Source organism: Ambystoma mexicanum, chromosome 8, assembly GCF_040938575.1.
Source record: "Ambystoma mexicanum isolate Mex_15411 chromosome 8, UKY_AmexF1_1, whole genome shotgun sequence".
Taxonomy (NCBI): Eukaryota; Metazoa; Chordata; class Amphibia; order Caudata; family Ambystomatidae; genus Ambystoma; species Ambystoma mexicanum.
Window position 1 is genome coordinate 1,562,824,615 of NC_090929.1, and position 13,705 is coordinate 1,562,838,319.

At 45.8% G+C, this 13,705-nt stretch overlaps 1 protein-coding gene across 2 annotated transcripts in view; it reads left to right on the plus strand.

Annotated features, from left to right (window-relative positions):
• Positions 1 to 13,705, plus strand: part of MXI1 (MAX interactor 1, dimerization protein) — a 203,630-nt gene that overhangs the window by 117,010 nt on the left and 72,915 nt on the right. For both annotated transcript variants that reach the window (XM_069611766.1, XM_069611767.1), the window contains exon 3: positions 3,744 to 3,773. In XM_069611766.1, coding sequence (XP_069467867.1) covers positions 3,744 to 3,773 — 30 coding nt within the window. The remainder of the gene's footprint in view (positions 1 to 3,743; positions 3,774 to 13,705) is intronic.

Consider the following 13,705-nt stretch of genomic DNA (forward strand, 5'->3'; position numbering starts at 1 on the left):
AGAGATGGACGTCTCTTTTGTAGTGTCCTGTACTGCAACAAGAAGAGATGGCAGGTCTCTACTTGAGTTCCAGGAGCAAGGGTGGTGGTAGTGCATAGAGAAGAGATGGCCGTCGGGTCAGTATGCCGGAGCATAGGTCGTGTGCCTTAGCACAGGACTGCCATGGAGGGCCTCCCTCAGAGTGTCTGTGCTGGAGCCGAAGGGTCTATTTTTCCAGCCACTTGGGTGAATCTCATACACCCAGGTTTACCCGTCTTTGGACCTGCTGGACTGTGAGCAGTGAAAGCCTTTCCTGCCTGTCACTGATCCCTCTCTCGCCAGGGTCTCTATGAACAAGCGTCAAGCGCTCAGAGCAGAGCTGCCTGGTATGTTCATGTGCTTCCCAGTATGAATGTCAAGGTGCCATGCCCCCCGCCCCACATATGGGTCCCATTGCTATATTATATCGCATAGCATGGAAGAGTAAATAAGTTAGCAGCTTCTGGGCGGTGGCCATATAGTTCCCTTTTCTGCACTTTGCGAAATATGTCTCAATACTGGTGGTGGTTTGGCTCTGGAATATCCTTTTGAAATGGGAACACCTTTCTGCTGCTGTCTTCCGGAAACAAAAACAATTCAAAGCAGTATACCATTACGAAATACTCGTAAATCCACCCCTTGTTGTCTGAGAGGTGTTGCAACTGCACCAGTCTAGCCTATAAGCGAACTGCACTACTCCTGTCTCGATGGTACCGTCATGGCTGTGTTCTGACTGGTAAAGGTGTTGCTGCCCTAGGAGTAACTCCACCACTGCCATCTGACCGGTGCCTGCACATTTGCTGTGTGACTAGTTACTGCTCCACTGCTGTGACTGGCAACTCTGTTTTGCGAGTGTAGTCTATTTCTTAAATAAATGAGTCAGCGGTGGGTGCCGGCACACTGTGGGGGGAGAGTTGCTGCTACTTGGTCTGTATTTGGCACAGGAATGCGTGCCCTGCTGCCGAAGCCTCCATGCCCTGGCCTGAAGGAGTTGCTTTGCTTTGTTTGAGGGAAAAGAAGATAGGAAATAAAAGATCCCCGGTTAGGAAAGTAACCTGCTGCTTTAATTTTCTTTCCCAGCAGTGAGCCCCTGTAAGTCCTTTCAGAGGTGCTCCTTTTTCATTGGCTCATAACCTAGGAATGTGACCTATTTGGTACCCAGGGGGTTTCTCGCGGCCAGTGGCATATCTAGGTCTGACAGGCGTGTCCGGCGACTTTAATGAAGAAGTCGCACATGAGAGCCAGGCCATGCGCAGTCTTCTGTTAATAAATGCCTTTCTTGTTTTACAGCTAGCTCAGTAAGATACCGTTTTTGGAGATGGCTACCAGGATTGCCAATAGCTCTGAATATTGCCAAGCTAAGAGAGGAAGTGCTTTCATTTTTATTGGCCACTCTGCAGTGTGCTCACTCAGAAGGGCTCCGGGCACTTGTTTTCGTTTTTAGGTCACTGAATGTATATCCAGTCAGTCGTAAAGGCCTCTGGATTGGGCATGCAGAGGCATAGCGGGCCAGGAGAAAGTCAGCCCAATAACCAACAACGTGGTGCTTCTGAAAAGCCGGTAGGGCTGGAGCAGTGGCAGTCACGTCAGGCGGCCTTTTAGAAGCAATGGAATATCAGGGAAACTAGCGGTTTCCCGACCGACCAATCAACCTTTCTGCCTTTTGAGAGCATTGGAGCAAACGGTTCAGCGCCCTTCTCCACACCCTCCCACATTCACTTGGCCAGCCACGCAACCCTCTGTTCGTTTTGATGGTATTTCTTCTGTTCAACAAAATCTGGTCTAAGATCCTGTGTCAAAATGTCCTCCACCCAAAGAGGTGTCTAGGATGATCAAGTTTGATCACTAGCGATGCAGACTTTACAGGTAAACCTTTATCAAAGCATTAAGCCACCCAGTTGCAGTCGGCTCATTCACAAGCCATGATTTGGAGGTCCTATGGTCAATATCACATTGAGCAAGGTCCCTTCCTCCTAAGGATGCCCAGTGCCGCAGAAGCTGTGGGGGCAAAGTTTGAGGGGACGGTGGTTCATGCCAAGGTCCGATCTATGGAGCACAGAGGTCGGATTTGCACCGAAAGGGCACTTTGTTTTGTATTTAAATACTTTACATACAAGAAATGTACATGCATGACAACATTGAGTTTATCTTTGAAATCAACACAAAAAGGGGATTGCACACAAACAGCTGGAAAGTCACGGAATACTTTGGTGTCTACTATTCAATCTAAAATGGAAGGTTGTGCTTCTTGCTTACCAGTCCATTAGACCTTCCTAGTAAACACAAAGTAGAAGGTGGCAAAGGGAAGGGCCGCGCGGAAGAGGGAAATGACCTCATGCTCCAACAATGACTGACAGAAAAAACACTATGACAATCCCTGTGGTTTGAGCATTCTTCTCAGTCCGGATATTACATCCCTTTCTCATTTGATTTTTCTTATATTTCGTTGTTTTAACTCTGGGGGTTGAAGAACCAATACGAAATATAACACTTATAGGAACACACTAAACTGCAGTGGCATGGCCCCATGGCTCCCAGCCACCGAGGGGTGCAGCACTTGGCTCTCATTGTCTTAATGGAGGTGGGGACGGCGCTGGTAGAAAGCAGCTCTTTTTCAGGCTCTATGCGAGTGTTCAAATGCGTTGTTTTGTTTATAATCACAGACTTATTGGTTTTAAAGGGGGTCCCCCTCTCCCTTCTTGTACTTCCTACATTCTGCAACCTTCCATACCCTTTACTCCCTCCAAATATCTACCTGCACTATGAAAATGAACATGTAGTAACTACTTACTATTCAGTAATTCTAGTCGACGAAACCATGTTATACGCTCTTTGAGAGAAATCACGCACACCAGATTCATTCAACTAGATTTAAAAAGGGCAGTGCTCACCCTTTAAAGGTTGTTTGCTATAAGAGTTCCATCTCTGTTCCTGTCCCACCAACCAGTCTTTTTGAGGTGTGCGGAGGAGATCCAGGAGTGAGTTGGGCTTGTAGACATTAAAGAAAGTGTGTAGGCCTCCAGCAGTACACCCAAGGTACAGCAGAGAAATAGAGCTGCCATGTCAGAATTAGGTGTGGTTAGTGCTCCCCGTTTCATCACCTGCGCTGACGCCCCAAACACACCACATGGATGGGTGACTGACAAGTTACCAGCTCTGCACCTTTCTTAGCTCGTGGATTTTGCAAGTGGAAATTGAATAAATCTGCAGCCTTGTTGGCCAAGGGTTTTTAATTATGTCTAAATACGATTCCACGCTGACCTATCCGGATGAGTTGTGCAGGATTACCCCGACGGAGATCAAGAAGAAATGCAGTGCAAAGCACAGGACACAAAGAAACGTGGATCAGTTGTGTCCACTAATCGGCTCATGTCGAACTGGTGAATGACTGGGAAAACGCAATATCGCTGTCAATGTTGCGTATGTAAAGCACCCATTTTTCTATCCTGTGCGCGTGGTCAGTAAAGAAATGGATCTTTCAACCTGTGTCCCCGATGCCCTTTGCTCTCTCACAACTGCCATCCTTTGCCAGTCTTCAAATGCATCAAATACAAACCTAATCTGTTGTAATCCGGAGATTTTGTTGCACGCTGTCAACAGTGACTAAGATGTCAACGCTAATTGACTGCTTGCAAGTACATCAAGCAGCAAAATTGTCTAAACATTTTTTTTTTTAAAGAGTTGCAGAAAATGAATAACTTCAGCTTTTTCTTTTTCAATTTCAGGTCTACGCACAACGAGTTGGAAAAGAACCGGTAAGAAATGTATGAAATATTGAATTGCCAACCAAGGTCGAGTATTGCATGGTTGTATGTTCTTTATTGTTGTGTTTCTGTGAATTTCCATGGAATTTCATGGTCTGTTGCTTAATTCTGAGTGAAGCATTAGACGTAGGATCGATTGTACCATCCATAACAAGTTGGGAGTCACTTTTAAAGCTGCGCTTGCACTCAGCGCCCACCAGATTCAGGCACTAATCTATATGCGAGGTAGAGGCTGTTATTCCTTTGACTCGGTGAACTGGATTGTGTGGGTGTCCGCGTGCAGTGTTGCTAGGGTTTCACGTTTCATAGGCACGTTTCGAGCATGTTTGCATCAGCCGAAGAGCAGCAGTGTTACCTGCTCTGTTGGCAAGTCAGGCACTCGCGTGGAGGCAACAATGAAAACGCGCAGGCTTAGTTTCCCGGGATCTGGGCTCCCACAAGTCAATAGCGATTGTCTGGGGAGGGAGAACGTTTAACTCTCTGCAGTCAGATATAAGGAAATGTCATCAGGTGTCGACTGGCCTGTAGGGAAATGCCCGAAGAGGCTAGTGTGGGCCCGTTGGATGACAGTGTACGGTGCAGCTGGTCCTTTTTAAGAATGTTTTACTGGTCGAATATACTTTGAATGCAGTATTTTGTACAGTGTTCCCCCAAAATGGGCCTCGGTATATTATTCAAACAATTTGCCATGAAAGCTTACAAATCGAATTGCCAAACGTTGGTCATTTTTCTTTTGGTGCTCAGGCCTATCGTCGTCTTTGTCAGACACTGAATGCCATCTTTCCATTCAGGGTTGTGTAGCTGTGCACTGCAAATTATGCATTCCTTTCAAAGCACAGAGGTCTGTGACTACACGCACAACAGAACAAGACAGCCAGATAGTCCTAGGCCCTAATCCATACGACCGTGACAGTGGTGGAAATGGAAAAGAATTGGAGGGGGATCCCACAAGGAGTTTGGAGGAGGGGTGCAGAGTTCCGAAGGGGCGAAGCTGGCAGCTTAACTCCGATCAAAGGAAATGTTAAAAATAATCTTTTAAAAATGGCGCAATTTCTTTCATTGCTTGTAAAGTACACAAACCATGGTAAGCGTACCTTGCTATGGTTTGTGTACTTTTCAAATCAGCACCGTCCGTGTCAAAATGTATTCCCAAACTACAAATACCAGAATTAATTTGGGGAAAGCAATGATCACCGAGCCTGCGAATCTGGGGGCTCGGGGATCATTGTGTTTTCCAACTGAATTCTGCTTTCTGCTCAGTCACAGGGTTTTTGACCCATGGCGAACCTGGGTGCTCGCCTCAGTGATGTAATCTGCTCTCTGCGAGCACACTGCAGATAGGCTATGCACAGCGCGCTCACACGGAGCATATTAGGTCACAGGCAAGCCCCCAGGTTCACTGAGGGTCTGCCTCAGCTCCTGCGACATAGGTGGGGGGGCGGAGCCAGATGAGCACTCATGGCGGCAATGTGCTGTGTGCGGCTCCGCTCCCTAGCGTAACGTGGAAAGCGCTTTGCGGGGGTTTCAAAAGCCCTTCAGTTTGTGATGGGCTATTTGGCGCTGAGGCTGGCCGGATCCCAAGATCCAGCTACACATCTGGTGCCGGATCTCCGATCCAGCAAGAGCCGGCCCATTGGCCAGTGCTGACCATAGAGCTGTTTGCTTTGTGTTTGCCTCCTGATGCCGCTTGCATCAAATTCAAGTCACTTTGTATTTTGCACAGATCGCATGGGACCACTGGTCCCATCTGTTACAAACAGAAGCTGAGAAAGTATTGCCCTCCCCAAAGCTCTTGAGCTCCTCCGTCTAAGACCTTCATGGTGGCAGCCTTTAGGAGAAAAAAAACAGGTGGGTAAAACACTGGAAACTGCAGGGGCAGCTGCCTGGAATGAGATTCCTGAGGCCCTAATAGGTGAAGAGCACCACGCTCTTTCAAAAATCCTGCTGCCCCTTACCATACTCCCCTTTCTCTCCCCACCTAGCTATCTCTCCCCACCTAGCTGACTACCAACCATTGTTCCCTGGTTTCCAGCTTACCATGTGCACTTGTGTCATATTGTTAATCGCCCTCTCTGTAGAAACGTAACCTAACTTGAATGCGTGTGCCATGTATGTGCTTAGTAATTTAGGCCAATCAGTGCAGTTTTTTGCTTGGAATTCTGGGATTTGTAGTTTTACTACACTTAAATGGAAGAGAAAAAGCAAGTTCCAGAACTTAAAGGGGAAAAAAACAGGACTTTATGGCCTTCTCGTGCTTGCCCATTAGAAACTTGAGTGCTGTGCAGTTATTTAATATATACTCTTCTCCCCCATCCTGACCCCGTACTTAAGTCATCTGAATATTTTGTGAAAGATCTGTTTTTCCTTCCTCTCACCTTTCATTGGGGGCACTACGAAGCGGTTGGGCCTGCAGTCGGCGGCTTATAAATCACTGATGAATAAATAAAGCCTTTGGCTCTCTGGATTATTTTACTACAACTCCTGTCATTCCTAGCGTGCATAGTCAATAGTGAGGGATCATGGAAGTTGTATAAAGAGTTGCCAGACCCCTGTCAAAGGTCCTAGGAGATGACTTTAACTGATTATTTTGTTGACTGTGGAACCAAAAAACGTGAGTTTTAGCCCAGCTATCCCACATAATGTGTTTCAGTCGGTTTCTCTCGAGTCTATACACTAACTGTGTAACACACTCACACCCACACGCATTCTGCATTACATGCCCATATTTCAGGCTGACAAAATGGTTGCAGTGTCTCAATACAAACCCCAGTTACATTACATTATATTACCATGCTGCAATAGCAGTGTTCTACACAAGCAGACGCTTTCTGCACCACACGTGAGCCTTTCACTCCGATCCTGCAGCAATATGCATGTAGTACTGTACAGGCACACATATTCTGTATTTCTTAACTGTCTAACGCAGAGTTTGAAATTGCTGGGAGCTATTTACTTTCTGCTTCCACCCTGATAGAGCCTGGTTAGTTTATAACAAACAGTAACCAGGAGCTACTTTTTTTTGGGCTACCCAGGCCAACTACTGACTTGCTAACATTATTATGTGACATGAACTTTGAGTGTTTTCGGATGTAAATAAAGAAGAATTAGGACACATCTAGGAACTTTTCATTTATTTGATCATACATAATGGGAAAAAAGTTAGTGTGCATCTCATGTGGAAGCTAGATTTGCAGTGCACTCGCTCCTGGTTTCTCAGCGGTAGCTCCTCCATACTGGGTGATGTCCGATACCCAGGAGCTGCTTTTAGCTCCTGCTCATCGAATTTCAATTTTGAACCCTGTAATGTCTTGCAGTGATGCACATGCCTCTTCAGCACACGTACATGTATGTTTACAACGCTCTGTTATCATGCAGCTGTAGCAGTGTAATGTTGGTCTGCTCGATCATGTAGTAATAACAGTCTGATGTACAGGCAAATGCGCCTAATTGTGTATCGTCAAGCAGCAATAGTAATGTAAATCGCTGGCAGGCACATGTTTGTAATTCTGTGGTATCATGCTGCAGTACAGAGCCCAGGCGACTGTATTTTGGAACCAACATGCACTAGCAGTGCAATGCTCATGCACACAGGTTTGCCATTCCATACTACCATGCAGCAATAGCATTGAAATAGACAGGCACGTACATTTGTAAATGTATACCTTCATGCAGCAAAAGCTGTGCCAGACATGGGAACAGGCACATACATTTGCAATCCTGTACCATCAAGTAAGCAAGAGCAGTGGAGTGGACTACACAGGCACACATATGTTGGCAAGTCTTTGCCATCCTGCTGCAAAAGCCCTGCTATGCACAGTATAGCCACACGTCAGTAACTATACAGAACATTCAAACCAGCTCAAAGAATGTAAACTGTAGACTTCACCGACCTCCTTAATATGGCGCCCTAAGCTGTGGGCCATCATTCAGTTGAGTACCCTGTTCACCAACCACATTCATGTTTGTGCTGTTAGAGAGATCCTTGGGTGAGCGGGCCCAGAAAGTTCTCAACATTAGTGGCATTTAGTTGTGGCAGCAGAATTGAGTGGGCAAGGTATTGTGGGCAGAGGCTGAGTAACCAGGCTAAATAAAGTTGGCGAAAATCTTGTAAGGTGGCTCCGCCTTGGACTCGCTGCGACGACTCTTGGGTGTTAAGTAAGGGCTTTCTTAGCCGAAGGTTCTGGTGAAACCCGAGGATGGACGTGGATTAACTCACTCTAGGGAGGCTGAAGGACACTTGAGCACCGTCTATCAGACAGGCTGTTTCTTGACCTTTCATGTCAGAATGTTTATTCCCTCTCCTACTTAAATTTTCTCCAAAAATGTAACCGTCCAATGGAGGAAGCCAAAGACATTTTTTTCGAAATGTCTACCTGCTTTGACACATGAACATTGATTAATTGAATAGTGCGGGTAAAGTCAATTTGTTAGAATTATCGTCCTGTCTGCAGAGAAAATGGATCCGTTTTATTTGGATTTATCCCCGACTAGAAATATATCCTCTGCATTTCTAAGTTGATGCTAATATGTTGCTTTCTGCTCCAATGCGTTAGGCTGGCTGTTTTCAGGGTTTTCATTTCCTTTATGTTGCCACATTGTACACCAACGCACAGGACTCCCGAGTGTTTGACTTTTGATGTCGCTGAATATGATTTTACACAGAAAATGTTTAATTTCTCCATGACCCCAAAAGCTTTTGTGTGGAAAACGTAATGTACAGTGAGTCGTATTGCAATATTGTACACTGCTACTAAAAAAGACGCAAGTGGCATGCATATTTTTTTTCAGTTTGATAATAGACCCCGCATTTTTATTATTTCACAAAGAAGCCATGACACAGTGGCAGGGGAATTTTAAACTTGGACGGTTTTGGCAGACATAGACCCATATACCAAAACTATTACAAAATGCTAAAAACGTTGTTGTACTGGTTCACAGTGAACTTCCCTGCAAAACCTTCGGGATTCAGACATGAAATGAAAAGTTAATGGAACAGTGACAATCTACATTTGTCTGTTTTGTGCACGGCCGTTATGTCAGTACACATGCTGTTAAATTTACTCCCTCCTCCCCCCCCCCCCCCCCCCCCCCCGAGGAGCAAGCGGCAGCCATTTTGATGAGGCTGGGGTAGACTAGAAATATCTGGCTCATTCGTTTTTACTTTGATGCGTTTCCCAATTTGAAACGAGAAAAGCAAGTTCTACAAACATCAGACGACACTGGTACATGAGTTTGAAAATAGTGCATCTATAATGTCTATTTTGAGATTTAGACACTTGTGAGCTATCTAGCAGGCAGGCGAAAGTCTGTGAAATGGTCCAATGTTGCCCTTGAGATCCGAGGGTGACAGGTTGCTTTTGAGTATTAAATGAGAGTTTTGTCAGGCAGTGACAGCCACTTAACAGTTGGGAGTCTTGCAAATCTAGTCCTTCCAGGTGGTTCTGTAGTGCTCCATGGTTTAGAAGAAACACATTCCAATGTGTTTTCGTGATCAGCGCTTTGCCAACCCTGTCCCCTGTTGTCATCGTCTAGACTTCTGCTGCTAGGGTGCTCCGGCAAGAGGGACTTGGCCCAGGTGCAGCTCAGTCTTGTTCTGACCCAAGTCCTCCCCTGCTTTCTTTGGACTATACTTGCTAGCATTGAGCTCACATTTGTCAACAACTTGAAAAAACGTTTTTATTTGTCTATATTTTTATTGTACTTATAGCCTTTATATTGAAACTTCCGAGAATGTATTGTAGTCGCATACACAATTGTGTGGCATTAATCTATGTACCTTAACTGCACAATTTCTAAAAATACACTTTCTGGCATATTTCAATTATTGAAAACATCCAAACACAATTAATGATTGTATACACCCACAGTTTCCACCGTTCAAAGCCGCAAATATCAACTAAAGGTGCCAATGTTCCCTTCTCCCACGATCCTTTGCTTTTTTAACCCAACTTTATATATATAATACCGTCATTGTTTGTTCCTCAGCATTAATAAGCAGTGCACTCATTGTAGTGTTCCAAAACAAAATATTGGCAAGGCAGCAGTTAATTTAATTTGCTTATAATTGACAAATTAGTGCACAGAAGTGTCATCTCCATAAAATGAGAGCAGCATTTTTTTTACTGAATACGTGTTTGATCCACCTTAACTCCTAGCATTTCCTAGACTGGTGCGCGCTTGGGTCGCTCCACCTGTCTGCTTTATACAAGTTCATTACTATAGCCTGCTAAAAATGGACGTTTACAAGTGCTCGACCCCCTCCCCCATTTGGAGAATGAGTTTGCAGCTTTAAAGTGTGTATGTAAGTTTTACAGGGCGACACTTAACTCGCAATGCTTGCAAATGTGAATGTTAACTTGAAGCCACTACCTGCAGGGGATGGCACCCCCCGAGCCGCCCCCCCCCCCCCCGGCCGAGTGTGCCGCCGCCGCCGCCTCCATAGGCGCGCCTCGTTAGTCACGCTGAAGATAAAAGCCACTTAGTAATGGCGGCGGCGCTGCAGGCTTTGCCCGTTTTACTCATTCTATTGGAGATCCCTGCTTTTTTACTTTAAGGGCGTTATCTCCGCAACCTATAATTTTGAAAATCGTCCACTGTGATGTTCCTGCCGAGTTCAAAGTTTTTTGTTTTGCAGCAGCCTGTCGACTATTATAAGGCATTCTTTTCAAGTTCTGGCAGTAATAACAGGGGGGGGGAGGCGAAGACTCTGTTTACTGGGGTAGGCTTTGTTCACTCGAGGTTTCCTGTGTGTAAAAGCAGGCCCGGTGGGTTGACAAAGCATGGCGTCTATTGGAACGTCTTCCAGTCAGATAAACACGTGACGCGACAAAGACGGTGCCGGGCAGCCGCCTGACTACCGGGATGCATCGCTACCTCAAGCTGGAGTTGCCGTGCAGCCTTTCTCGTGATGGCGCACTTGCAAGATAAAGGCTTCGCTACAAGTTTGGGCAAGCCCTAACGCTGGAACTTTGGGTCTGCCCGTTGAGATCTGGCCAGCCGAAACCTGTGGGCAGCGGAAAATGGAAAAGGCCCGGCTAAACTCGAAGAAAATGGAGGTGTTTCTTCGAATTGGGTCATGCTCATACATTTGCATAAACAGATTTTGTAAAGCAAAAGGCCACAGTTGTGTGAGGAAAAAAAGAGTTCGCCCTATTTGAGTATCTGCTGGGATTCCCATGCACCCCTAACTGGAAGGGGGGCAGTACACTATGAGGGGCATGCAACCGCCTTTGCTGGCTTCTGGTTACAAACAGCTTGGTGTGGGCAAAGTCACTCTCCATTGGTGGTGTACTCTTGTTGATCAACTAGCGCATTTTCTAACAGTGCACCCGGTAAAGCTCAGGGACCATTTCATTTCCACTCCGTCAGAAGGAGCAGGTCTTCCACCGCTTGCATGAACTCGGCACCTTCCAAGGGATGTTCATCATTATGTAAGGCACCGAATCCCAGGCGCTTGCCAGCTTCTACCACACAGCATCATTCAGTGAACGCACTAGGATCATTACCCTGTGTATATGTGTTCATGGTGGTGAACGGCAATGTCTTTAGCCCTATAGGAACGTGGCAATCATTACATGTAATGCAAAAGAGCCCGCAGAATCTGTAGTGATCCAAGCTTTTCTGTCCGCTTCAAAATGTGATGCAACATAGCAGATTTCCCACGTATACCTGTGTGTTATACAGCGTTTCTGCATCATTGGCATATATGCATGGCAAGTACTTGAACATACATGCCCAAGTTAAAGGTCAGACAGGCAGGATGTCAGTAATCTAGAAGCGCTACAGAAAGGCGTATGTCTTAAAAGATACAAAACGTGTTACCTCCTTTGCCTCTCTCTGAGACAGCCATTGGTAATACTTCATGCCGATGGCCAGCAGTCCCTATAAAGCAAGATAGGAGTCTCCTATACCCCCTCACACACTCTGTCCACCAGGGCTCAAGTCAAGGATGCTTGCAGGTGGACTAAGTTCCTCCACTTTTTTCAGTTGGCTCCTTGATATGCAAATTTCTGGTGACACCACATTCAATTGGTATGTTAGTGAGTCCCCCCAGATACATCGGACAGCCATGTACCTCCTCCACTGGCACTCACAACAAAACCCTCGTTACATGCGCTCATTGTATCCTTACCTGTTCACTTCTGACCATTCTGCTTTGATTCATTGTAATCAAGGAACCATGTTTTGTGTTTGCTTCGGGCAATGCTACAATCCAGTGTCTCTTTAATGTATTTGTGGGGAAAATGTATGTACATCAGACAAACCACAGCATGAGATCTTGATGGATCCAACTCTGTCACCCATCAAGGTCAATAAAATGACTGCCACTGGGTTGAGTACTATGGCATATGATATTAACAGGTGTGTGTGTGTGTGTATATATATATATATATATATATATATATATGTGTGTATATATATTTGCCATCAAACTCGTCTCACAAGGTCTGCCGATTGGTTTCTGAATTGGCCTGACGTGAGGTCACTACTGATTGGGCTGGTCCTTTTTTGCCAGAAAACATTTTTAGATTGAATAGTTGTTGGAAGCAAGGTTACTAAGGCACATAAAACAATAAGCGTCTCGTTCTCACAGGTGTGTTTTTCTTTCTACAGTTAACAGAATCCCATCAATAGCCAATCAAGGCATATACAGGTTTGTGGTGAATAGCTTAAGCATGTTAGCATCAATATTTCTCGACATTCTTTACATTCCCGTCTATTTAATGACCAGGAAATTATTGCTGTAGTTTCCTCATCATTGCCCATGCATTAGGCACTGAGATGGGGCTAGAGCTCTCCAATGCCAGCCAAGCCTATTGGTCCAGTCATTCCCTTGAGAAATTGAACCTTTGTCAGCAGAGGTCCGGTGGCCTCCCTATTCACCCAGATCTTTCGCATGACCAGCAGTGCTACATCCCAAACTAGCCATGCCTATTTCTATATCTATTGCGCCTGCATGTTTCGAGACCTTGGAGTAATTGGCGTCTTGCATCAATGTCAGCCGGGCACTGTGCTTTACGGTGTACTGTGCAGTGACACCTCTTGGTGAGTTAGAAACAGTTCTTTTACCCTTAATTGCCAGGGGAGGCTAATGCAGCACACAGTGTCTAGGAACTAAACATGACATGGTAGTTGAGAGTACTATGGGGCAGGTGAAAGCAGGATAGGGCAAAAGAATGGGGTGAGGTGGCGAGAACAGTACTGGGAAAGGCAAGAGTGTAGCAGGGGAGAGTGGTATGGAGAGGGTGGGGAGAGACCGAGATTTATGGACCGGGTGGAAAGATGCAGGATTATACAAAGAGGGGAAGGAGGATGAATAAAACGGAGCACTCCACTAGGAGGAACAGAACAGAACAGGATGAGACAGAGCCTGGACCTGGTGACAGAGCCTAATAGGTAGAAAAGTTAACGGAAACCTGGCAGGGCAAGGAGTAAGGATAAGTGGCATGTGGCAGGAGAGAGCAGGACAGGGATACCTACACAGGGAGACTGGAAGGCTAGAGAAGGTAGAAGCGGATCAGGAAGAGAAAGAACAGAATGTCGTTGGAGAGAGTGAGTCATAACGGAAGCGAGTGGGACGAGTAAGGGGAGGACAGAATGTGGCAGGAAAGAGCTAGACTAGCGAGGAGAGTGTTACCGCTGAGGAGAGGACAAGGGAGAAACGTGCCAAGCGAAAACATCCCCTAATACCGAAACAGCTTAAACATTATATTAAAGTTGAACAAAACGAGAGAAAATCCACCTCATTCCGAAAGCTTAAAGCCCCCAGCACTGGGACAGTGTGGTGGACTAGACTCTGCACCACCTGGAAACTAAGTCCCCAGCAGACACATTATCTGCAATTAAGTAAAAAAGTCTCCTCGTGATGTCTCGCATTCACGTCGAGATTCCAGTGTGGTTAATGCGTGTGTGAGTTGCCTGGT